Source organism: Colius striatus, chromosome 16 (genome assembly GCF_028858725.1).
Source record: "Colius striatus isolate bColStr4 chromosome 16, bColStr4.1.hap1, whole genome shotgun sequence".
NCBI classification, from domain to species: Eukaryota; Metazoa; Chordata; class Aves; order Coliiformes; family Coliidae; genus Colius; species Colius striatus.
This window is the reverse complement of record NC_084774.1, coordinates 17,118,775-17,145,749: the sequence shown is the minus strand read 5'-3', so window position 1 is coordinate 17,145,749 and position 26,975 is coordinate 17,118,775. Positions and strand designations below refer to the sequence as shown.

At 37.5% G+C, this 26,975-nt stretch overlaps 1 protein-coding gene across 8 annotated transcripts in view; it reads right to left on the bottom strand.

The window, feature by feature from the left end:
• ZMYND8 (zinc finger MYND-type containing 8) overlaps nt 1-26,975 on the bottom strand; it is a 48,471-nt gene continuing 21,496 nt past the window's right edge. For 4 of the 8 annotated variants that reach the window (XM_062008787.1, XM_062008789.1, XM_062008790.1 and 1 more), the window contains 18 exons: nt 25,746-25,964; nt 24,802-24,915; nt 23,779-23,871; nt 22,572-22,659; nt 21,908-21,963; nt 20,197-20,274; nt 19,229-19,344; nt 18,502-18,983; nt 17,390-17,530; nt 14,342-14,494; nt 12,997-13,500; nt 10,861-11,235; nt 10,329-10,519; nt 9,219-9,299; nt 8,100-8,178; nt 6,375-6,614; nt 6,063-6,220; nt 1-5,758 (listed from right to left, as the gene is read on the bottom strand). In XM_062008787.1, coding sequence (XP_061864771.1) covers nt 5,744-5,758; nt 6,063-6,220; nt 6,375-6,614; nt 8,100-8,178; nt 9,219-9,299; nt 10,329-10,519; nt 10,861-11,235; nt 12,997-13,500; nt 14,342-14,494; nt 17,390-17,530; nt 18,502-18,983; nt 19,229-19,344; nt 20,197-20,274; nt 21,908-21,963; nt 22,572-22,659; nt 23,779-23,871; nt 24,802-24,915; nt 25,746-25,964 — 3,183 coding nt within the window. In that variant the 3' untranslated portion in view covers nt 1-5,743. The remainder of the gene's footprint in view (nt 5,759-6,062; nt 6,221-6,374; nt 6,615-8,099; nt 8,179-9,218; nt 9,300-10,328; nt 10,520-10,860; nt 11,236-12,996; nt 13,501-14,341; nt 14,495-17,389; nt 17,531-18,501; nt 18,984-19,228; nt 19,345-20,196; nt 20,275-21,907; nt 21,964-22,571; nt 22,660-23,778; nt 23,872-24,801; nt 24,916-25,745; nt 25,965-26,975) is intronic. The other 4 variants (XM_062008794.1, XM_062008792.1, XM_062008793.1 and 1 more) reach the window with 4 other exon arrangements.

Sequence of the window (26,975 nt, the reverse complement as noted above, 5' to 3'; positions counted from 1 at the left end):
TTTAAGTTTAATACAAATTTTATACAAAGAAAATGTGAAAAAATACTTCCATATGCTAAAAGCAATTATGCTTCACAAATAAGGCCAGCTAGGCTAGTTCTGACACAACTGCAATCCACGAATATTCTGTTCTCGCTTTGTTTTGTTTTTCTTCTAATACTTTTTGCCCTCTACCATGGGTACTAGCTGGAGACTGTACAAACCGCATCCTTTTATAAACAATGGGAGAAATCAACATGACTAAAAATGTACAACCGAATGTACTGGAATGATATCATACAATTAATTTTCTCATATACATACATCACCTTTGCTTTGTTCAACGCTTTCGTTTTACACAACATACAAAATGGTACTACAGTATAAGTGTAACAGACAGCATTTCCAGGGGTTACTTTCGCTCATACTGTACTGTTTCATGCGTACATAAAAACATAAACTCCATCATATAAATAATACATGCTCAGGCCCAGCATCAAAAGTCCGTTGCCCATGTTTCCCGATCCATGTTTTTTTCTCCACACCTAGTTCTTTGCTCCAAGTCCTTTTGGAGGATTTTAAAGAAAAAGAAAACGGAACTGTGAAGCACAGGAACAAACTTCACTTTTCCCAAGCTTTGATTTCAACGATCAGAAATGGTGCCACAACCAGCTGGTATTTTCAACTTTTCTGATATTAGACTGAAGAAAATGTTAACTTAATTTTAACCTGTAAACAATATAAACGTTAACAGTCTGGTCACTGTAAAAAAACCCAACGCCGGAAATCCTGACGTGTTTCAGGTCCACAGATTGGAAATGCCACAATTCGCCTAACACAATTAACTGAAAAACGATACCCTTCATCATGGGATTGCTCAAAGAAATTCTATGGAGTTTCAAAGTGCAGACATTGTTTCAACCCAAACGCAAACCAAGTTCTCAGACTCTCACAATTACATTACTTGATGGGTAACTGCAGTTTCCCAAGACCAGTTTCAGTGTTAACTTGTGATAAGGTTACTTTAAACCGTCCTTTTCCAACTTCAAACACTCTTTATAAGTTAAAGTCAATACAAATATAAAAAGGAGATGGTACTCTAACTTTAATGACATCCACAAATTGTACATTATTTACAACAGAAGCATAGATTTAACACGGATCTTGCCTGTCCTCAGCTTTTCTAAGCCAGCGCTAATGCTTTACATTAATGTAGTGTATTAATGCTTTGTACACATATACAAAGCTAAAGTCTGAACCTCTGAGGTTAATCCAAAGAACTGTGTTTATTTTTCACATTTCTATTAGATTTATTTATTCCAACAATTGTATGGGCCTCTTGTTAGCAGTTAGACTCTTCGTACTTGGACTGGCATTGTGGTCTGAACATACTCAACTCCAGTTCTCATTGTCACTGTCCCAGCAGAAGGACTTACCACTACAGGAATGGTCTGTGGATTAAAACCAAGAGAAACATATTGTTATGCTGAAGGTCACATAAACATGACCACAAACTATTTTCCAGGGAAAATCCAGAACGAGTTCCAATTTTGTGCAAGAACTAATTAATACCTTTATTACCGCACTATTACCTCATTCCAGGGTAGAAAGTAGTGTATTACTTTCCCATAGCCAAGAGTTTTTCTGTATTCCTATTACTACAGTGACAGGTGGTCCTACAGATAACTGTACACACTGTCTGTGCTTGGAGTTACATCCAGTTGTGTATTTTCCCCAAACTAATATATGGGAAGAGGGAAAAAGGGCTAAGAAGATCTTTTGTCATTTGAAAAAGTTTTGAGAAATCAAACTTGAGTACAAAAATACCCTTGTTTATAAGTATATTCTTGTTACACGTTACTTAAATCTTTGTCCCCAAAAGGAACTCCTCCATGCACTCAGACTACACAGAAGAGAATAAAGAGCATCCAACTGAACAAAAAAGTACTTAAGTTAAACTTTTGCACAAATCAATAACAAAAACTGGGAACTGCCTTATACACCCTGTAAAAATACTGATATAGAATAAAGTTTTCATTTCCATTATACAGATCGTGATTTATAAATCTCAACAAATGAAGTTTCAGGACATCTCTATAAGTGGTAATTGAGTCTACAGATGCAGAGACAAAGGCACAAGAACAATATGGTCAAGGTCACATCACTCTGGAAGATCTGGAAAAGTATTTATTGATCTTATGTCTGTATCTTAACCTTCCTCCAAAAATGTAAGAAAGTCTAGAAATGTCTGTCCCACACAAACGGCCGGTATGCTTTGATACAATTCCAGTGATGCACGACCAGCGCCCACCCGAATGCATCCGTTTCAGTTCACAATGCTTTGCGGAAGAAACGGGAGGTGAGACTTTGAGGAGTCTGAAAGGGATGCACAGATCTTCCCCTTGATGCTAGTGGGACACTCCAAAGAGAACATGGAAGAAGAAATACGAGTTCAACAAAGCCCAAAGTTTCCCCACACTGTTTCAAGAAACCACATCAGTGTCTTAATGGTGTTCAACAAGGATTGAGCATGTCCCCACTGAGATGGGTTACGGCCTAGGGTGTTTATGGGCTCCTTTAGGACAAGGTCTGTGCCTCCCAGAAGCCTACTCATTCCAGTCTCTCGGATGCAAAGACAATGAGTTCATATTTTCACATTGTTGTAACTGCAGAAAGTAAAAACCAAACATGGTACCAATATGCTAAATAAATTCCAAGATTACTGCCATTTTGTAACGATATCAGATGTGTTCAAACGGCACCCAGAAGATATGCTGGAAGTTATTCAGAGAAAGAAATTCCTGGTTGGAAACAAAGTGCAAACTGAACCCTAAAGAAGCCATTAAGTAAGTCACTGTTAGTAGTACAGGTGGGGAAATTCAGGTGGCCACAGTCACCTTTGAAATATATGCACACAAATGAAAGAAATCAAGTTTCAGTTCTTACAGCGATCGGGATATGGAATGTGCGAGACTCCTTCACTGTGTTAGGATCGTTCCCTGAGAGGTAAATTTTCCACCTCTGCCAGTTTTACACATATGTACATTTTGCATACGTATTCAACATGCACTAAGGTTTAGAGCTATTTCCATTGCACGTGCGGTCATTAGAATACAGAGGTGTCTGTAGCTGTGCAAGAGTAATGCAAATGTGTACAAAGTTTTAAACATGCACAAATAAAGGTTGAAATCTTCCAGATGTTCCAATTTCTGCTTTACAGAACTCACTACACCTTGTGTTACAGAAAACCGACCAAGGTAACTACCGTCCTGAATGTTACACAAAACCACCTTATCATCTTACAGCCTCTCAGCTATTCACAGAAGAGCCTAACGTCTTTGATGGTTGCTATTTGATTTTAAAACACATATAAAACCTTGCTCTTGTGATAATTCAGTCCAAGCAACTTAGGGCCAATGCTGCAAAGGTGCACAGTGCTCTCAGTTGAGACAAAATGAGTTAAAATGCTGCTAGGAATGTGAAAAGTCGTGATCCCCACTAAGAGCAGCAACATTTGTGTGGAATATAACAGCTATGCAATACTGTAGGTACGTGTGTGTGTATTCACAGACACACACCGAGCGGTGTACCCTGCAGCTGGGGGTGTGCGCACGCACGTGCGGGGCAGGGAGAGCGGGGTGTGCACAAGGAGAAAGACAGTAACTTCTATTGCAAATTAGGCCTTAATCACAGTGTGATTAAAGTACATTGTTAAATTAGTACATAGTTACTATAATAAATTATCTAACTTTAGTCAGAAAACATCTGAAGTTGCCCACACACAGGCTTCTTCTGTTGCACCCACCACTGAGACAGAGCACACCGTTCAGCTACCAGCGCCGCACCAGCGTTATCTCCTTCTGGTAAGAAGAATGTCGGCTCAGATGCCACACTGACTCTGAAGTGAGCACTGCAGAACACAACCAGTGGAGAGAATGGGAAATCATGGTGCGTCAAATACAGAAATCGAACTCGCTTCCGTCCCATCTCCTGTGACTGACACTAAGGGATTCAGGTGTCCTCGGTTAAGTCTTTGATGGAAAAAAAAACAAGTCTGATCCCAATGTTGTTCCTCAGAATTTCGTAATGCTCATGTGCAGGGCTGCATGAGAGATACACTAGTGATGGATGCATATTTTCTTCCACAGTTACTGAGATGTCACAGTAACACCAAGCATAGCTGCGAATTAATTAAATCTCTTTAGGATCCCATCGACAAAAAGATATTTAAAAGATATTCCAAATGAATGCTATATATTTACATTGATGTTGTGGACACATATATACATGAAATGGACAAATAACTAACATCATAATGTAAAATGGAAGCCTGACTGCCCTCAGCGCCTTCGCTGTACTTGACAATTTCTGATTCCTTGTCTTAATGCATGACGGAATGAAAGGGTGGAATGTTGCACAGCAAAATAAGGCATTTTGCACTGCAAGTTGAGACTATACCGGTGAATTCATATCTTTATAGAACAGCAGATGAAGACAACCCCCCAGAAATACTGTGCAATTTTAATGCCAGGAACAGTACTACTGCAGACGTTAAATAATGATATTGTACTTACAATTGTGGGTTGAGTAGTTGGAATATAGGTGGTGGTCTGCGGTACCTGGACCAGTTTTATAGGCTGGTTGCTTGTCACACCTGTTGCTATCTGCAGAGACAGCACAGGCAACCTCAGTAGAAGTCTCAGCTTTTACATAAATTCCACCTAGTTGTTATTCTCATTATAGGAAATTTATGTTGGATGTTTTGTGTTAAAAATTTGCATCTTAATGAATTCACAGGTTACTTCTTTGTTAATAAACCAAACCTCAGATTATGAACATGATCAATGTATACAGCATGATGTTTCAGGTAGAACGTCTATGTGAAAGAAATTCCACATTTGTATAACTGAAATATTCCCTGGCAAAAGTTTTAGGTAATTGATTTTCTCCCATCCCCTGTTTCCCCAGTAAGACAAAGGCTGTACTGCCACAAACAATGCATATGAACATTGCCTGAGCCAGAGCTTAACTAACTTCACCCAAGCATTCAGGTGGAACAGCACATCCTTTTTCCCCTCTTCAGATCTGTTTCCCAAGTTACTGCCATAGATGACATGTCAAGCCCGGAGATCTAACACCAGACAGTAGCAAAAGTGTCAAGAAATGAACACAGCTCTCTAGTTTACACTATGCTTCCCAATTCTATAGGACTATCTCAATGAGACATCATGCTGGAATCACAATACTACAAAATTAGTTTGCTTTTAATATTTTAAAATACAACAAGGCTCCTACTGATGTGGGGGGATCATGTGCAAGGGTTTGAAGGATTACACCCCCCCTAAAATTTCTCATTTAATAAAACCTGCAAGGGCAGAAGAAAAACAATGCTGAAATTGCTAATAGTCAAGCCCTACCTATAAAGCAGAATCTTCTCTATAAACATTTTTTTTAATATATGCAATGTTAAGTCCCTTTATTAGAGCATTTGCTCATCCTTGCCTACTGAATACTATCAGAGTAGATGCTATGGAGGATTTCGTAACTGCACACTGCTCCGTCAACTGTAGATCCCGGTGAATTGTTGCATCAGTGTTATGGAACATTGTGGTACCCTAGTGGCAGTCTGTTGTGATAAAGTAAGTTGATTTGAATGCAGGTCTTGAGCTTGGCCTCTGAACCCCCAGGCAAGAAGGGCTTGGAAGTGCTGCAGTCTGTATTGCTTATCAGAAGGCAACTTGTATCGAAAGATCCAGACCAGAAGCTACACTGATGGGTCCTGGAGAGAGAGAGAGAGAGAGAGAGAGAGGTCCAGTCCCCTTCAGCTGAAAGGATGAGTCAAGCCAACACAAGGTTTTGTCGGGAATGAGTGAAGGGGAAAGGGTGTTCCCAAAGGACAGAAGGAGAATTTTTTTTGCCAAGATGAGGAAAAATCCCACACAACTTCCTCACTCTCCAAATCACACTCTTGGAAATATGCAAATGGCCATAAATTCCTGGCTGACCCAGGCAAGCGTTTAGGGGTAGGTTTCAGAGAAATCTTATATATTATTTTTGTTTGAAGTGATCACAGTGATACTCACTGTAACGCTCTCTTTGCTTTTATCAGCTGAACCTTCCTTTTCCTTAGGGGTGCTGGCTGTTTCTGTGGCTGTAGGCTGCGCACTTGAACTGGGCTGGGATGATTTATTTAATGTTTCTGTGCTAATTTCAGTATCTGTTTCTTGCTGTGTTGCAGTAGCTAAAATAAAGGAAAAAAGAGAAAGTAGCTGCTACATGTGTACCAGTCCACAGGCATATCTGCACACATGCAAATGAAGGATATGGAGTCACTGGGTATTCCATTCACCCCAACCCACCTCAGCTGTGACACAGGCAACCCCAAGCAAGATTACCTGACTGTGTGCAAGATTTCATATGCTCAGGCCAGTGAGCTTGTTGGCAGGGATAGTCACAGTAGCTAGTATTCCAACAGCAATAAAAAATGGCCTCTTTCTTGCAGTTAGCACACCACTGCTTCTTTTTTGTTTCATCCACTGCTTGTTGCTTTTCCAATTCCAGCTGCTTCTTCACCTCAGCAATCAAACGGTCTCGCTCCTGTTCTAGGCTCTGACGCATTTCAGCCATTGTCAGTTCTACTCAAAATGCAAGGACAGGAGAGGGAGGGATAAAGTTGTAAAAGCTCATCACTATGTGAATAAAGCCGTAAATCTGAGATTGCTCTGAGCACCACTCACTATTAATGCAGTTATAAGTTGACACCTCAATCACTGTGAGTGACTATGGGTGAAAGACAGCTTGAGAGAATCTTCAAGAAAACAGGCAAATACTAACAGAGCATTCCAGCTGTAACCACTTTGACTCAAGATGAATCTTTGAGTCTTTCAAAAAACTCTAAAGTTGACATACTTCCAAAACACCACTGAAGGTGTTTAATTAAATCAGAAGCTTAAGGCTGATGACAAAGGGTTTAAAGGATGTTTCTTGTATTTCTGACCACACCTAGGTATTTGGTTCTGTGAGTTGTTGCCATACCCAAGTACTTTTGAAGAATGCTATAACTGGACTGCAGCAGGGGAAAAACTGGTCTATCCTGATTTGAAACAGCAAACTAACAAAGCAAAGACACGAGTCTGAATACTAAGTTATTCAGCCCTTAATTCACTTTGATTCCAGATGTGCTCTGCAAAAAGAGTTAAAAGGTAGACAAGGACACTGTATTACACAGTTAAGGCTGTTTGGACTGCATGTAGCTTCAAGGTGACTTGATCACGTAATTGTGACCTTCTTCCCGCAGTCAGTGCATTAAAAAAGACAGTTTAAAAGGAATCACATTTCAATCACCATTTCATTTCCTGTCCATATGGCTGAATGAATGTGAAGATGAAAATCCACCCACCCCCTAGGAGGAATATTGTTTTATCTGTTTAAGGTTGTACTTTGACTTTATTTCACTGAGAGTCTGGCACCAAGATTTAGTCAACATTGTCTATTCACTTTAAATAAGCACATACATACTTGAGTGCACACACCAATAGCTGATCTTGAACAAAATACCTGTTACTATCTACAGAGACACCAGAGGAAGCAGATTCTCCCTATATTAACAGAACCTGCTTCATACAACAATTAGCATGAAAAAAAAAGGTGGAAAATATCTTATGATGAGAGATTATCCAATGATGCATAACATAGTTATTCTGTCCTATCAAAATCTCTCTTCAGTCTAAATCTGTCTCAAAAAGCTGAATGTCTGCAGTTTAAATCAGGGAGGGTGTGGAGTCTCCTTCTCTGAAGGTTTTCAAAACTTGCCTGGACATGTTCCTGTGTGACCTGATCTAGGTGAACCTGCTTCAGCTGGGGGGTTAGACTAGATGATCTCTAAAGGTCCCTTCCAACCCCTACCATTCTATGATTCTGTAATACACAGACAAAATAACTTTGTGTATATACTCAAAAGGTGTCTGCCAGCTTCAGCACAGCACATTATATAAGGTATTCTGTCCTTCTTCACATGGACAATCTGAAGTATCACATGATGATGGTAATATGTACTACAAGCATTTGGATTTTTTTGTTTGACACAAGACCTGACACATTATTTTGGACTGTTTCCTTACCTAGATTATGCTTCATTTCTGAGAGCTCCTGTTGGTGTAACCACTGAAGTTTTTCTATCTCAATCCTCAAACGTCGAATCTAAACATTAAAAAATTAATAGTAACAATAATAAAGATGATTATTGTACAGAAAATATTATACAGAAAAGCATGCCCAGAGCAGAGAGCCTCATCATCACTTACAGCAAGGCTCCTAACTATTGAGGACAGGACCACAGAAAACCCCAAACCGAAGTCCAAAGTATTCTAAATATTTATTTGCTAGATTTGCTTCACATGCAAAGTACAGGACTGACAACAAAAAGCCCTTCTAATAAACTTGCTCTTTCTTACTCTGATATCAGTTGAGTCTCAAATTTCTCTGACTGGAATAAAAACCCTATTCATCAGCTTTGCAATTATTACCATGACATTTGTTTAATTTCCTTTTTAACTAGATGAGGCTTAGCAAAGCAAGCTTTTTATTCACTGTGGACTGGGAATACAAATATCGTTGCTCAAAACTGTGACTTCTCTATTTTACTTAAAACAAGCAAACAAATCCTCACACTTTGAGCTTTATTTGTTCACATTTATACTAAATTCACACTTCTTAATTGGCTTTTTCCAAGTTTAAAGAAAACAAAAGATAGTCCCTTTGAGAAGCAAAGTACAGCATTTCATTAAAAATGCAAAAAGTATTAATTTTTTTAGGTCTTAAAAACTCTGGTCACAATCACATAACTGGAATAAGCTACTGCACTAGAAGTATGTTAAATCCTCTTCTTCTGGTGAACAAATCCATGGTTTTAAAAAACAATACTTGAAAAAAACCTGCTTTCCTTGTGATTTTAAACAAGGTGACACAAAATCAAAGTCCTTGACAGAAGCTTTAAGAATCTGAGTTTGATGATTTACTGCTTCTGTCTTGTATCTTGTAGAGATCATTTGATTTTTTTTTGCTTTTTCCCACCACTCTGTTACTTGCACAACAGCACAGAACTTACGATCTCTAGATAGTCTCCATATCTAATACTTTGTAGGTATAGTTATATGGTAGTTCTAGATACAAATATTATTTTACACCTTTCCAGGTTAAAATCCAAGCAGTTAAGTCTCTTAAAAAAGCCTTACACTAACCTCAGCTATTGTGCTTCCAGTAGTATTTTTTGAAAGATCATTATATATTTCAGTCATTGTTCCTTTGATGGCATCCATCATCTGAAAGACAACATGGGGAAAATAAACCCACTTTGGTATATATTTTTAATAGATACTCACTTTCACTTCCTTTCACCCTCTCTAATGTGAATTTAAATTACTATCAACAATGCCCTGCATCTTTCTCTGTATTCATCTGGGTCTGCTTTTAGAGGACTATTCAGAAGGCAGAACATGACACTTGGATCACGACTCTGATTTTTCAGTGTCCTGAACTGGGGAACTCCTTGATCTTCTACTTTTCCAAGAAACTATCATTGATACAATTTACAAACAAACAAAAAGTCATGAGTCCAGGAAAGAAACTCAATGGAAAAGAAAAAAACCCACAAGACATTGACTGACCACTGAGAACTCCCCTAAGGCCATATGGTTGAGTGAGAACACTGAAAGTTGACAGTTAAGATGAATTCTAGTGCTTTTATTGCCTTGGTATTCAACCTTATTTCCTTATAGAGCATTCACCTTGATTTTTTTAATTTAAAGATTTAAAAGAGTCTAATAAAAGCTAATGTCCAATCCCTCACTGTCACTACTATGATACAAGTATGATACATCATGTCCTTAACAACTCAGCTTCTGTTTTAATACATGAATACATTTTAATACGTGAATGAAACACAATTATGTCTGGTTTAAAACAAAAATACATTTTTGTACATGTATTATTTTTTTACTGTAAACAGGATACTGAGCAGATATCTACTGCATCCTTAGGAGAAAACAAACAGAGAAAATGGTCTAAAACACCACGCAGTGTAACTAAGATGCACCAATGGTTGAACGTGAGAAGGGTTTAGAGTATATGAAAAGCTTCAGCTGCTCAGACATTATAGACTGTATGACATGGAATGGCAGCTCCAAAAGATGGTTCATCACTCTCATAAAAATCTAGCTGTTCCTACCCAACAGAACGAATTTGCAACACACGACAGTCTGAGATTAAAGTTATTTCAGAAGCTGAAATGTCAAAAATAGGAAAGTTCACTTCAAAATACAATTTCAATGAAACTTTGCTCAAGAACTTACTTTGCTAGTATATTTAGCAATGTCTGCAGCCACATCAGCTGAAGCTGTTGCAATTGGTAAGTCTGTATTAAGTGAAGAAGAAAGTGTACTTGCAGATCCAGAACTGGTAACCATAGAAATAGGTTGAGTACTTGTAACCAAGGTTATTGTGGATGTGGAAGTGCTCTGGGTGATCTCTTTTTGCTGCACAGCTAAGGAAAAAGAACATACAAGGGATCAGTGGGGTACCATGACAATAATCCATAAAATAATTCATTTCACTCTCCCAAATCTGTGATGGCCAAGAATGGCAAAAAATACTTATACAGATAAACACACACAAACTTATTGTCATTAAAACAAGCAGACATGGCTCTAAATACACACCAGAAAGCACATACGGTAAATTGTTGCATTTTAAAGTCACTCATCAGAGTAGAACCACACTTTTTTTGTTTATATGGAAGAACTCCTGGTTGGGCAGCCTTGGAGCACTGAGATCACTACGGGGGAATTATGGCATCATAGGCACAGTGAGTTAGAAAGTGTATACCTTTAACTGCTTGTCTTGTCTGGTATCTTGTCCCTTGAGAGGACTGCGGTTGCTGTGACTGAGACTGCTGGCTCTGCTGCTGTTGCTGCTGTCTCTGCACCTTCTGCATGTGCCATTTCTGAGAAGATGTCTGAAATTTATTTGAAGAATTCCACACTACCCGCTGCACAGCAGGGGCAGTTTCCTTGGGCAGCAGAGGCCTCTGCTTTTTCACAGGGCTTCCACTGGCTGCAGATGGAGCACTAACAGTAGAAGCAGCGCTGGTAGTTGCTGTCACACCAGCTGGTGGGGTCTGGGATGCAGAGCGGGTCAGTACTGGAGTTTCTGGTAAAGGCTGGGTGCTTGCACTGGAGGAAGGTTGAGTTTTACCTACAACTAAACAAATGGAAAATGTAACGCCAGGTTTCACCAAGGCATCTGCTTCACAATTATCCATCCCATTTTTTTGAAAAGCCATTTCCACCTTCCAAACTAACTTGAATTATTTCCCTCAAAAGGTAATTGATTTTCTACAAGTAAAGCCATTTCAGTCTAGTTGAAGTTGATGGTAAATCAGAAGCACCACTCATTATGCAACACAAAACCACAAATACAAAACCCAGAAAAAGTGGCCTGACCTCCTGAAAGATATGTGAGAGGTTAGCATCTGGTAGGATGTTTCTCCCAATTTCCTTCAGGAGAAAAACACATGCAAAAGAAACAATGACTGAACAGTAACTGAAAGAATAGCATACTAAAGACTTCCTAAACACAGGGGTACTGGTGCTGGCAACCAATTATACAGTGTATTTATATCAACTATACAGTGTATTGAAGATATCTATGTTTACTCAACAATCTTCTAGAGTTTATAGTTGACTGTTCCATATATCAGATCAATTTAGGAATTGCATAATTCTTCCAAAGCTGTGGACAGGAAAAAGATGTTTAAAAGAGAATGCTGCTGCCTTGACAGGTGTCTGGAAAGGACGCAAAGATGTTTGGATTTATATGCATCAGCATCTCTTTTCTGGACCAAAGCATTTTAATATCTCATAGCCACAAGTAAAGGTAGAGGCCTTGGAATCACAGACAGGACACAAATTATGTTTAGAATATATTACTATAAGTCTAAACATATACATGACTATTGAAATCCACTTGCAATTTCACTCAGGGTATACACTATTCTTTTGCCTCTACATTAAAATTTTGGATTCCATATCATTCCACCCATCACTGGTTTAGGTCATCAGTAATACAGGAAACGGTGGGTTTGAAATTCATAAAGTTCCTTGTTTAATCAATTTTTCAATGCCTCGCTTAATCAATTTTTCAATAAACAGCAATTAATGAATATAAGCTCCCCCCAATTACAATTCTGTTTTTCATTTATAAGTCTATTTTCTTGATTATCTCATAGTAACATTTAGTCATTAAATTCTATTTTAAGATTCAAATCTCAGAATTCAGTTGTCTTCTAAAGTATGCTTAGGTAACTGACTGAACACGTTTTAAAAAGAAAATGATTGAGTCAACAGCCTATAAAATACAGACAGAAAGAGAGTGTTTGTGAAGAGCAAAGTATTTTCAATCTAACCATTTTAATCTGCTACTCTTTTGTCAAAAGTAACACTCAGGACAAGCTTAGCAAAAGCACTTTACTCATTCATTGAGACTGCTTTTCTCAACACAAAACCCAGGGATAGTATCTCAGAGACAATACATGTGATTTAGCTGTTCTTTTGATTATTACTGAGAGCATTTACAGTTTTTTCAATGCAATCTATATGTTTAATAAGTTCCAACATCTCCCATACTTACAATTTTGGGAAGTCTATGGAAACTTAAAGATTCAAGTGAGAGCCATTAACAAGTGCAAAATAAAGTCTACATTTGTCACAGAACAAATACTACAGTTATTCATAGTTCTACAGTGCTGAATGAAAACTCAGTGAAACATATTTTATCTAAATGAGACACTACAATGAGGACTGAAACCTTTTTTCATAGTCACAAAGATGAAGAATCATTCCTAAACCTAGTTTTCAGTAAAAGTATTTTTATCTTCATACAAAAGTAAAGGTAACAACTTTGGCTTCCACAACAGCCCTGAAAAACAGAAGAAAAAGAAGGAAGGAAATAATTGTATCCTACCATCTTGTTTAGGAGGAGGTTCTTTAGATTCTTTCTTGTTTTTCCTTCCTTCACGGCCACAATGATCATCTCCTAGATCGATGACGAGTTCGCTTTCAGAATCAGAGTCCAGTCCTAGATGCACCGTTGGAGAGTCTGTTTCATCTTTACCTTTCAGTTTTTCTTTTGCAGGATGCTGTAGACTTTTCCCCTTTTCAGAAAATTCTTTTTCAGTGTCTGTGATTGCCTTTTCCTTGACTGGGTCATCTGTTTTCTCCTCTTCTGGACTTGTGCTTTTAAGTTCCTCCTTGTCTTCACTCTGTGCTGGGGGCTTAGGTTTTTTTTTCAAGCTCAATGATTCTTTGTCACTTCTTGTACCTTCCTTGTCCTCTCCATCTTCTTGATCATTCTTGGATTTCTGATCCTCATCACTATATTCACTGTCACTGGTGTCAGATTTTTCAGATTCTTCAGAGTCACTGTGTTCTACTGCAGTATAAACAGCTTCAGATATTTCATTTATTCCTAATTGTGGGGAGGAAAGTACATTCCATGCTGACATCAGACTGACTGACATTACAAAAAAACCCACTCCATATACTGGAACAAACTGTATACACACCATTATCCTAACTGTCAGTCCTTAAGCTATAAGCATATCCCTTAGTGCTCTATCTCAATATCAGAATGTATTGGAATAAACATATTCCGACATATTCTAATTTGTATTTTTATTTCATTGAGTAGCCCTCCTTTCACTGCTTTCTTCTACTACCTGCAAGCTGTTTTGTTCAACTTAGGACTCAGTGCTGGCAAACACAAAGAGGAATCCCTTTTATGCACAACAAATCACCTTAAAATCAGTAATATTATTCACCTAAAGGAAGTTACATGTATATTTGCAGAATCAGTATTAGACTCTGCAAGTTTTGTGAGGAGAATCTCCTTTTTTTAATGTTTGGAATGTCTTTAATTAAGCACTAGACAACACTAGTGTTTCTAACAGCACTCAGCTCCTGTGTGCCTGGGATACACTAATTTGTACAACCGATACAGGCACAATTCTTCAACTTTTCCATTTATAAAGCAAACAGTAAGACCATAATTGTCACACTACCTACCCTGGGATGGTACAAAACCAGATTAAAAGATGAAAGCTTTCAGGCAAAAATTTGAAAGGTCTCACTGTATTTTAAATTAAACTAGTTCAGTGCGTTCTACTTGCCTCAAAGAGTTCAAATATCCTCTACTCTTGTTTTGATGCACAAAATATTTGACATTTTACTGTTCAAAAACTTCTTTTAAACTCCAAAATTTCCCCAAGTGTACCCTTCAAATGAGCATTGTGTTCTCCAGATATACCTACCAAGTTGTGCTTTACAACTCTCTATCGTCTTGTCAAGATTAAGCTGGAATCTACTACGTATCTGTCGTTTTGGTGAAATGAGTTGCACAGGAGTGGTCTGCTGTTGGACTGACTCACTCAGCTCTTTCAGGTCCATCTCAGCTTTGCTACGATCTAGAGAAAGAAAAAGGAACTAAGGAAAATATTTTACAAACAGAAAAGAGATCACTACCCACACATTCTAGCGAGTAAGGAGGCAGACAATCTGAAATGCATTGCACTCCATGATTATGGGCTAAACAATAACTTTAAATTAATTGACTACAAACAATTGATTCTTCCTCTCTAACACTGAACATTTCATGTATAAAACACAAGCATCAATTATATGCATGATTTCTTCAATGTGAAATTAGCAAGAAATCACCATTCAGGTCCGTAAGCTGTGCTTCTAGTAAGCTACTGCTGATGGTTACTACCAGTAGTACTTTCACAGAGAAAATTAAATAGGAATGAAAATCTTTACATTCATCACTTGAAATACAAAAGATAAGTCATGAGAATAGGAATAAAAATGTGGAAAGTTACTCTAGATGAATACATTTAAGAGAAAATGATAGATTTTTCAATGTTTGTCAGCAAAATCTTCTCTCAAGCTCTATACATGTAGAGGATTTTCACTCTGAAACATATAAACCTGTCTGCAGAGAGTAAAGACCACAGTGCTAAAGGTCAAACTGTCTTAGCAACTAAGTTCCACATTTTTGCTTCAATTTTTCAGTTTCAGAGGTTTTCTTTCTGAAGCATTGTATCCTTTACTCTTTACCAGGGGTGCTGAAACTCCTGAGGGCACTAAACCAGTCTGGTGTTTGGGGCCAGAGGAAGGGGACAGGAGGAAGTGGGAAGGAACAGAGAGATGGATTAGGTTTGGCCAGTTGAGCTCCCTGAACTGGCTCACAGTAAGATCAAAAGAGTCGATGCCATATGCAAGAAAAGGACAAAGGCCATGGAGAGGACAAAAAGCAACACTGGCACCATGTGCATCTCTGCTTGGTTTGGAGTTTCATTCCACAGCAGTTACGAGATGTCACCGTATTGACTTATGTTACCCTGTAAAAAAAACCAAAAAACCCACCAAAGCACCATATATTTACAGGACATTTTCTGTTGATGTCCAACTCAGAGGAAAGTGAAATAAATACAAAGGGCTTAGCCTCTGACCAGACATTCTCTACAAGTTTGAAATGAATATCAAGGTACATTTCACATTTAAAATTTAAGAGCCATAGTACACAATGACTCAGCTTCAGCAGTACAGTTGTCTCAATCAGCCTTGGCCATCCTCTTACTGCCTATTAGGCTGCAAAGAGAATCTATATTGCAGATAGAGCAGGTAAAGAAGGAACCATTGAAGTATTCACTCGGTTTATTTACTGCTAAAATAGCAGATCCTCATCTCTTCCTAGACAGAGGCAGCAACTTCTGTAGTTCAATCCCCAAAGCCAAATGCACAGGACGTAATTTGAATCATCCTGGCTTGTAATATAGCATTACAGCACACACAAGTTCACCCTAAGTAACATTCAATTGTCCTTTCCAGTATCTGAGAAATGGTCATAAAACAATACTGCATTTCATATTCCTCATGTCACATATTCATACTGGAAGAGACTAACCATAAAACAAACACTATCACTTTCAGCACAGTGTAAGTTTTGAAAATCAAAATTAAGGTTCTAAGTTACTTAAGTACTTGTGATTTTTTTTTCCTTGATTGGAAATGTTTACAAAATTAGATTTCACACCTACATTTTTCACTTTAGCCAGTCTGCCAGATACAACACACAGCTCTTTTTCATTATTTTTCCTTCCTTATTGCTGAACTGGAAGACGATCATAGAGTCCTAATACTCTGTTCAAGGTACAGACGTGTCTTGGTTTTCTGGACTTTTCAATTTGTTTTTTCAGAGAGAAACCCTGTTCACGTGGTGTATGATAATAAGACACAGTAAGTCATATCTGAAAACCACAGGACTCACAAATGAATCGATGGCTGGCAAAGCTGACACTATTAAATGAAGAAGGGTTGCCATTCTCATTCCAAAGTCACCAAAGAGTATATTTAGCAAAGGAAACTCCCCTAAAGCTGAAAAAATAATTTATCTTCTATTGGCAAGCATACTAGCTGGTCTTTTATGGTATTGCTTAGACTGCAACATCAGATTTTCCAATCCACACTATTTATTCAAAATATTCTACACTCCAGATGATGCCTCCCATCTGTGGCTCAAACACTGCAGCACTATATATTTCTTATGGGTTTATTTCTCGTCCTTATGGTATTATTTTTATTTTATCAAGCCTTCCTGAAATATTTGGCTAACACCAAGGGGCAGAATCCTGTTTCTCCATGTGGAGGTAACAAAGTAGCTAGAACTGGATCAAAACACCTACAGGAACTAATCATGACTGAGGAAACCAATTTAGATCCATTTGGCTTTCAGAACTGTTTTATCAATTTAGTACTTACCTATTCCAATTTTCAAAATTCCACAATCCCAAAATTTACTTCTAAGGAGTTTCAAGACATCTGCTAATTCCTTTCATCCATCTCTCTCCCTAGAGAGGGATGGTCAGTGAAGAGGTGATGTGAAGGCAGCAGGAGAGAAGCCCTAGTAAATCCTAAATCCTAAAGACCACAAGAAAACCTTGCCAGCAACTCACTTGAGAGACTGAGGCGTGAAGAGCAGCAATGTTCAATGTAATTACAGCCTTCAGAAATGTACTGACTGTTTAGAAACAATTGTTTGTAGAGTTCAGCTAAAAAAAAAAAGGGTTTTTTTAACTGCCTACTTTTACCAACAAGAAGAAACAATAAGAGGCATTTTCATTTCCAAACAAAAAAAAAAATAGCATGTGATGAAACAATAATTACACACCTGCCTCATTTAAAGCCCTTTGTTCACTTAAAAGTCACATACAAGCAAGTTTGTTCATATTATGTTGCTCTGCCAGCACTGTAATTTATTCAGCTATAACAGTATTAGGTTTTCAAAGAAAAAGACTAACCAAGATTAAGATTCAGAATGCTTCCTGGAGTGGAAGTTCTTTCTTGCTTAGCAGAAATTGGTGTTGATGCTTGAGGAGAGAAAGGTTTGGGGCTGCCTGACAAGCTCCCTGCTTGACCTGGTCTTGTTGGTGCTGGAGAAGCTGAAAATGTACAAAATTAATAAAGACATATTTTTAAATAGTCAGAATAAAGCCATATTCACTGGGACAAAATAGCTTTTAAATCTACACAAGCAAGGAAAGGATTTTTGTTTCATAATTTCAACTCTGTGTCAAACCTCCACTGTGACTTTCAACTACACCTTTCATTTTAGTTTTTAAAAAAAGGAAACTTAAAGAAAATCATTTTATTGCAGTTAAAATGTTGGGCCAAATGTGTGCTTACCCTCACAAGCACTCTTGCTTGCAGAGATAGAAAGTTTCTAGGTTTGACACTCTAAAGGTAACAGAATATTCTAATTTATACAGAGTTTAAGCAAAAACCTGAACCTTTAAAACATCCATGAAATATTGTTTTCACCAAAACCAAAGTTTTAAAGTACATTCCTTAATATACTGCATCATTTTCTTTAGACAGCAATGAACTTTCTTTTATGGATGAAAAAAAAGACAAACAGTTTGTCTCTGTGAAAACTTGACTACTTTATAAGTTTAAGAAGTCAAAATTCTGTATTTTATACGCGTTTTACTCTTTATCCACTCTGCCTCTGGAAATGTAGTTTTATCACACTTTATCTACTCAGCTGGAAACACTATATATTAAGCTCACTGACTTGAAAAAGAGCTATCAACTTTTAAACACAATATCTCCTACTCATGACATTTCTAAGTTTCTGTATTTACTTCCACGTTCCATTCATTTTGATAGTTATAACTATTTCCTGCTATTTATATTGAAAGGGTTTGGTCACTTTCCAAGATTGTTTCTTTCATCTCAAGGTCACAGAAATGACTGTTACCTCTTAGATGTGACACTGAAAGTTGAACACATCTTTTTTCCCCAAGTTTTCTTCATAAATCGAGTCATAATGCGGTCTGTCTTTAAAAAGTGCATGCAATAAATAGTGGAATAAATAGTGCATTACCCAAAGTCCTTTATCCTCTTTTTTTACCTGTATTTTTCTCCATAAAGTCCATGGATTCTTCACTGGCACTAAAATGACTGGAAGTTGCCTTTTTCTCTGCATCCTGTTCAACATCAGATCCCGTGTGAACTGATGAGTTTGTACTCATTGGTGACCGCGGCATATCTGTCAACGAAATCCTACGACCAGTACTACTGCTCAGCATAGACTTGCTCATTAGAATCTTCGGCGATGCTGTCATATCAAAGTTCAGTTTGATTTTCTCTTGTTTGTCTGTCTTTGCAGTTCCAGCAGTTGGGTTTGCAGGGTCTAGCAACATTTGGTATTGATTGTTGGGAGTATATGGTGTCCGGAAAGGTGCGTAATTAAACACTCCAAATTTTCTACGAATGTTATCAACATAAACTTCCATTTCTTGCATTGCACTATTGAAGATGCTTTTAGTCTTTTTCACAGAAAAAGGAATTTCTTTAGACATGAGGTAGCAATTATTTATTGGAACCCAGGCCCTACATATAAAACAGAAAAACAAAAGATATTATAACTGCATTTCACACTGTGGATTAACATTGGCAACTTTTGTGCATACACTAGTTCATTTTAGCCTAATCATAAAGATATGCACTCCTCAGATAATTTCAAAGGACCATCTCTACCTTTGTCTTTCAATAGTTCAGTGTTTAGTTTTGGTAAGTAACTAAATTGCATGACTCAGATTATCACATCCAAAGACATTCTTTGGTTAAATTCCTACCTGTCATGTTGGCCAAAGAAGCGAGCATCAACTTGCCCATCTTTATCCCTCAGTGCTTTAGCAGGCCAGAATGGAAAGCCTTTCAGTTTAGCCCAGACCAAAGGGTGAGGATTGCTCTACAGGAAAAATACACCGTAAGAAATTACAGGCAGAATCATCTTCAAATCTGTAACCAATATGGGTTTTTGTTTATTGTATATATTACTTAGATTCAACAAAGTTTCAACATGCACAAAGCATTTGTCAAATACAAGATTCCATTTTACTACATGGTTGTTATATACACAATAAATCCCAAGAGAACAAAATATAATTTTTAAAACCAACCATAAAACCTTTAGAATCTCAAACACAATGTAATTCCACTTTTTTATTCATTACTCCTCCCCAAATATGTAGCATAAAGTAAGTTAGACTAGGGTCAATCTTTCAAATTCTCTAATTTTCACTGAAGTCCAAGATTATACACTTCTGGTGGATTATACACTTCTACTTAAGAATTTTAAGTAGTCTTCCCAAGTTTGATGCAGTATTTAACAAAAAAAGAAACCAACCTACTAATAGGTCATGAAATAAAAATCAAATCTAAATTCTCAGATCTACACCTGCGGGAAAAGCAGATGTTCACTCTCAGAAATTTTAGCCTGAGTGCAAACACCACATGCACACATTGATGACCCAAAATTTTGCACAAGCATTTGAGGACAGAGAACTTGCTAACTTGGTTGCTGACATCTTTTACAGTTATCTCTGAAATAATCCTTCTGTGAAAACATGCAATATCAGGGACATAGTCTTGAGACCATAAAATGCATGATGTGAGAACATAAGTCACCTGGTAGATGACAGCAGTTTTCCCTGACTCAGTAACCACTGGAGGTTTAAAACAACAGGAGGGCAACAAGCAACAGTCAAACAAGAACTGTTCATTTAACAAATAAACTAGACTACCATAATCCTTAACTTACACAAGGCTCACAAAACCAATTTTCTCGTTTTTGGCAAGCAGCTAAATAACATTCCGGACATACTTCAATTTCATTCATCTGAAAAGAAAAAGCAAGTAGTTACTGGAGAGTTTAAACAGAGTCCAAAGTGTGATCAGTATTATTATGTTAGTCTGTCCAGTTTCCTGGAAGATGCACCCTGAGCGCTGTGTTCAGTGTTGGGCCCCTCACTACAAGGACACTGAGGTACTGGAGTGCATGCAGAGACAGGCATTGGAGTTGGGGAAGGGGCTGGAGCACAAGTGTGATGGGGAGCAACTGAGGTAATGGGTGTGTTTAATGTGGAGAAGAGGAGGCTGAAGGGATACAGGAGAGCACTCTGCAACCACATGACACGAGGCTGGAGTGAGGTGGGCATGTCTCATCTCCCAAATATAACAAGCAACAGGACAGGAGGAAATGGCCTCAAGTTGTGCCAGAGAAAGTTAAGACTGGATATGAGGAAGAACTTCGTCACCAAAAGTGGAGTCAAGCATTGGAATAGGCTGTCCAGTGGTGGAGTCACCATTCTCTAAGGTATTTATAAGATATGTAGTTGTGGCATCAAGGGACATTGTTTAGTGGCAGGCTTGGTGTGTTAGCCTTACAGTTGCACTCAATGATCTTAAAGGTCCTTTGCAACCTAAATGATTCTATGATTTACTTGCTGTGAAATCAACACTGTTTTGACAGACATTCGTATTTTTCTAACTCTGTAATATATACATTTCAGTTAAGGCACTCACACTTTTACACTCCTCTTCAGGTTGTATGCTACTGCTGTTTACCCAGTCAAAAAAATACATCTTTTGTTTTGATGGTTCATTTATTCCAGTGATCAAGAATTATTTACCACAATTTCTTCCAATGGCAAAAATAAACCTCAATTGGGCACTGAGTTTCGTAATGTATGGGCATTTAATTTCATAATTATTGAAAACCAAAAATAAAATATTGCACTCCAGATGATATTATGCAAATCAGTGAAGGGGGTTGGACTAGATGATCTCTAAAGGTCCCTTCCAACCCCTACCATTCTATGATTCTATGTCAGGCTCAGCTTATACATGTATTCTGTTCTATTAAGAATTCTAAGAATTCATCTGAATTGTGAATATTGCTGTGTCAACCTGGGGATGGAGAAAGCACTTCCATAAATATAAAGGGTCAGATCAGCATATAATTTACATCAATGAAATATTGTTCAAATATATTATGTTTAGAATAACAAGTTTTTGTACTACCAAACATTATGGATAGTCACTGAAATGAGTGCAAATACACACTGTCATTTTCACAATTCTTCAGAGGAATTTCATATTGGTACAGGAAAAGAAGCATCAAAAATTGCATCTAGGAATCAGAAGATGTGGGTCTCTTTTCAAGTTCAAACACTCTAGAAAACAGGTGTCTTTGGGCAGAATCCATATGTCCACTTTCTTCTCTTCACTCCTCACCTTCACACTGCACGTCTTAATTACAGACAGTGAATATCCTAATGGAAAACACATTAGAAATGCCCTTGACAAAAAAAAAGATCATTCAGTAGGCCATGGATATGCATTTCTAATCATAAGAAAGCCTATAAAAATTATAGTTATGCACTACATCCTTTAGAAAACACGTATTTCACTCACATGAAATGGAACACTTCAAAAACACAGAACAATTCGGTTAATTGGGGCACCCATACCTCATGCTCACAGATTTTGATGATGACTTTTGCTGTTTGTGTCAATTTGTGATTTCCTAAGGAAACAACAAAATGCTACAGTTATTATAAAAGCAACACTCTTTAGACTTGAAGTTACCATAAAGTCAAAAGAGAACATTTAAAGAAACAATGTAAAACACATAAGTATCAATTGCGTGCTTGCAAAAGCAGCAGGTAGGCACTTCTCAGCGTAACATCATAACAATCTGTAACTGTTCCCTTTTGAAGCCCATTGCAGCCTGCCCACCACTGATACTCTCTTTCCATGAGTGACTATGATCCCCTCAATTAGCTCTACTATCAAGGGTTGCACAATGCAAAATACTAAAGCAACTTGGAGGTTTGAACCAGCTGATGAGAATTGGAATCAGATGATCTTTAATCTTCCAAACCATTCTATGACTCTAATTTGATTGATTTTTTTTAAAGATGGAATGAGTAAATGACAGCATCAGCTGTATTTTGTCCCACAGTTTTATGCATGCCAGTTGTTAAAAAAACATTAATCTGTAAGGTTTAGGCGCTGTGATCATTAACAGAGACACTTTCAGCATTTCCCAATCAGAAGCCTACAAATGGCTTTATGACTTTATTTATTGCAAAGTTTCATATTTGAGGACCATAAGTACACATCAACACTTACCCCCATTGTAAATAATGCAGTTGTGCAAAATCCATTTGGCATCAGCCAAAAATGCTTCAGTGCAACCGTACATTTTCTTTTTAACATTCTGTAAAGAAAAAAATAAGAATGTAACAAGAAACAGAAATGTGTAAAAAGTGACACAGTCTTCCTGAACGTTGTTTTCTATCAGTCATACAATTACTAAAACTGCCTATTTATTTACTGCAAGATTTATGATACTAAATACTTAGGAATCTGTCAAATTCAAGGTGTCTTTTGACTGCCCTGAAAATGTATAAACTGAACAAATTAATTCAAAATGATTAATTACTTAGATCAGTGTCTTCAACACGTCCAAAAAAAGTGTTAATTTCCTGAAGCAGTGTTCTATTTGTTGCCTCTGCAGAAAACGGAGTCCTTGACTTCTTCTACTGACATACCATTGCTCCACATTTCCATTTTTTAATTTTAACAAGATCCAGAAAAAAATATTGGTCACAGAACATAAGACAATATGTTTGATATTCAAGTCCACCCACTGGGAAAAGTAACTCTATTAGATAAAATTACTCATATGGTTTTGTTACATCTTTATACCATAAAGACGTCAACCTCTACATGGTGAATGAAAAGTTGCTGTCTCTTCATCAGCTCCTAGCAGAGCACAGATTTGCAGTGCTTCAGTCCTCAGTGAGCACTGGAGAATGGAGAACTTCTTCACGATTGGAAACTTTTAAATTATTACTGAACTGAGAAGGAAAGTCCCATTATCCATCTCTTCACTGGTACTTTTTTTTCCCTACATATCTTCCTGAATGAGTAGTAAAATGAGTCTGGAATGATCTCTGGATATACACTGAAACAGTCCCAAATTAATGGACCCATGATCCATTATGAACATGATGATCTAATAGAGACTGTGGTCAACGAAGTCTCCCCACAGAATCATTCCTGGAATTAGATGAATTTATAAAGGAGGAAGATATCACTATAAACTTCTCTTTTTCATGTTGTTCTCCTTGAGCATTTGTTACTGAAGTGGACTTGTTCAGTTGGCATATCATCTTTTTTAAGTTGTAACTGAACTAGCATTCATAATGATAAAAAACAACAAAATAAGGCATAAAAAAAAATTCAAGCAACTTCTCTTTCCCTCTCAAACACTTCATAAATTCTACAGGTACCAATCAAACTCAAGCAACCCTCCTCTCAGGTTAATACAAACCTTCTCTAATGTACAAAGGTCCATTGGATGAAAGATATATTCTGCATAATCTGGATGTTGATCCAGTGAAACTGGCTTTTGAAATGGCTCTGTCTGTTAGGAGAATAAAACCATATTGCTTATTAATACTGAATACCTTAATCAATCACACAATTCTTCATTCATTTTCGAATCATTCATTTTCTACTTCTGATATCAGAGAAAAGTTTTGAGGGCAATTATAACATTTTGTGAAGTAATAAAGTACTGGCAGAACAAGAGGAACTAAGAGGTCTCATGTAACTAATTTTGCATGTGCTAGAAATTCTGAATTGCAAAAAAGTAGGAGGCTTGCAAAATATACTGTTATTATTTGTAGGGGTGGTTATGGGCAGTATCAGATGAGGCTCAACAGATTTTTAGCAGAATAAAGACACTAAATTTCTGATTGACTAGACTCAGAAATACTTCCTTTTAAGACTCTCATCAGAATCATAACTTTCAAGACAACGGTGGCTTGGTAATACAAATGCATTCAAACTTTTATCAGTGAGACTCCACAACATATCTGCTCATGTGAAGGGACTGTAATCCTTGGAACACAAACAACTGAAGTAGTCAGGCACCAAAACAACAGGTTATTAGTAAAATGCCTGGTGGGCAAAATATCTCAATAACATTCATTAAGCATTAGTTAGTTTTGGTAAGATATCGTGTCTCCTCATTCCTCTTTTGTCTCAGAGATAGCATTGTCCATTTTCAGAGTGAGAAACCACAGTATCTCAACTAGCACCTTGTATTTTCACTAGATCGACCGAAACTCCAGAATTTACATCAAGAAAATACATTTTTAAACGCACTCCAAAAAAAGTCTACACAGTCTAAATTAATCTGTCTGTACTAGACCGGCAGCAGATTGCACAGAAGCTGTCACATACGTTTGATAAAATAAACTAGGTTCATAATCCACAAAAAGAAGTAAACCCTGGGATTATGACAAACATATGATCCAAACATTGAAAGAAATTTTAAAATCTTCCTTACCCCTGGCTGTTTCATTTTCTGTAGTGCAAACTTCAGTAAATACGATAGCTGTTCAATGGTGAGCATTGTCATAGCTTTACTCTGTGTTTCTATGCATTCTGCAACTGTGATTTTCTAAAAGTTAAGATAAATATTTTGTCAGCAAACATTTCTAGGTAAATTCTTCTCCACTTGACATTCTCGTGTTCAAATGGAAGACAGTAACTATCTTAGAAGACACAAAAGGTCTCCAACGATGCAGTATAAGTACTTCAGATGCTTGTTTTACTTGGGTTTTGTTCTGGGTATGTTAATAAAAAAAATAAATTAAAAGAAAAGGAAAAAACTAGAAAATTACCCATCATCTTCAAAATCACACAAAGTGGATGGGCAAGTACATAAAATTCCTGATACAATGAAGGTTCACAGCGACATGAGTGAGAAGGTTACCTAGGCTCTAACAGAATAAGTGATCAAAGACAAAAACATGCGATAAACCAGTTTGCTTTCATTAAAGATACTTTGATGCCAAGTACTCTCTCTCCTCAGGAAAAACTGGAGAGGAATAATTAAATTCTTCCTCAGCCCTGCAGAAAGAAAAAGTAATAAAATACCCACTTGTTTAAGTAGACCCTACAGTGCATTTTTTCCCTGCACTGCTGCAGAGCTGATCAGCCCACTAGAAGCAGCACAAGTTAAACTAGTCAAAACCGCAGAATGTTTTCAGAATTTGAGGTGCCTGATGAAGATCACTCTTTGAAATGGTGCCTTCTCTAGAAATGAAAACACAAAGGAAACTGAAGACTCGTGGTAAGCAGCAATGGATGCCTCCACTTCCATGCAAACTTCTTCTGGTACCTTTGCCATAAGGCAATATAGGAATAAACCAGAAATGTTTCAGAAAGCAAAAAAGCTGCTCATGTCTCACAAACAAGAAAGAAATCCACTCCTTACAGCCAACTAACCTCACACTCTGGGCAAAACCAATCCCCCTCTGGTTCCGCTGTCAGTTTCAGACACTTAGCATGATAAACCCGAGGACAGAGTTCACAGCAGAGGACTTGGCCTTCCCGATGACAAACCCAGCAATAGAAATCATTCCGTCCATCCTGTGGTACAACATCAACAGGGTCTGTGGTGAGTGGCTGCTTCATATAGTAAAACGGACCATGTCTTAGTTCTGACTGAAATGTAGGCAAGAAAAACAGGTTTGGTTTCAAAACAAATTTGCAAATCTTTCAAATAATAATATTAATAATAAACAAGCAAACAGCATTTCACAGAGCTTGATTAACATTTATGCAAGAGCAGTATCTCTTTCATTGCACAAAATCATCCATAAGGAAGGTTATTTCTTATTCTGAAGACAAATGCCAGTTTGCACTCAAGACTGAAAACAACTTCTTGTGGCAAGAGAGAGCATTGAGTGCAAGACATGCAATTCAACAAAAGGCAGCAGACACTTCTACAGCTTGCTACAGAAGCTATTAGGTTGTCTAAACTCAGAATTTCATGGGGCTGTGCAAATTAAATTTTCAAATATTTAGTGGTGGCTAAATCTGGGACAACTGAAGAAGTTAGTCCTGAAACAAGTTGAACACCATGCAAGACTGCCCTACATTGCAGCAGTTCACAACTTTATACAATGAAGCAAGCCAGTGCAGATTTTTATTAATAAGGCAAATGGTAGAGTGAGATGATAAAGGAGCAAAGTCACACCCTGAACAGCCAGCTCTGCTACAGGAACAGGAACACTGGGAGACATTTAAACCACTGTTTAAATGCACATCTGAATTTAAGACTCACAATCTCCACTGGCTTGTCTGCACTAGAAAACAGTGTTAGTTTTGTAAACTGTACCAACTAGTCTTTCATTTGAGTCCCAGACAACTCAAAGATGATGTAGCCAAAACACAGGATGTAGAAAGCTTGGGATAGGTGAAATGAGGCCCTATGCACCTAAAGTTTCTAAATCTAAAGTTTGGTAGATCAGCTTGGAAGAACTCCTATAATTTATTGGGTAGCTACATTCCATTTATTAACGGAAGTTTTCTGTTTGGAATTGATTACAGGGGTGGCTTGCTGTGGAGGATATGGAGGGAAATAATCTTGAGTTTTAAGCAATTAATATACTGGGACTTTTGTTTGTTAGATGTAAAATCATTTGCTCATAGCATTACTTGTAACTATCCAAA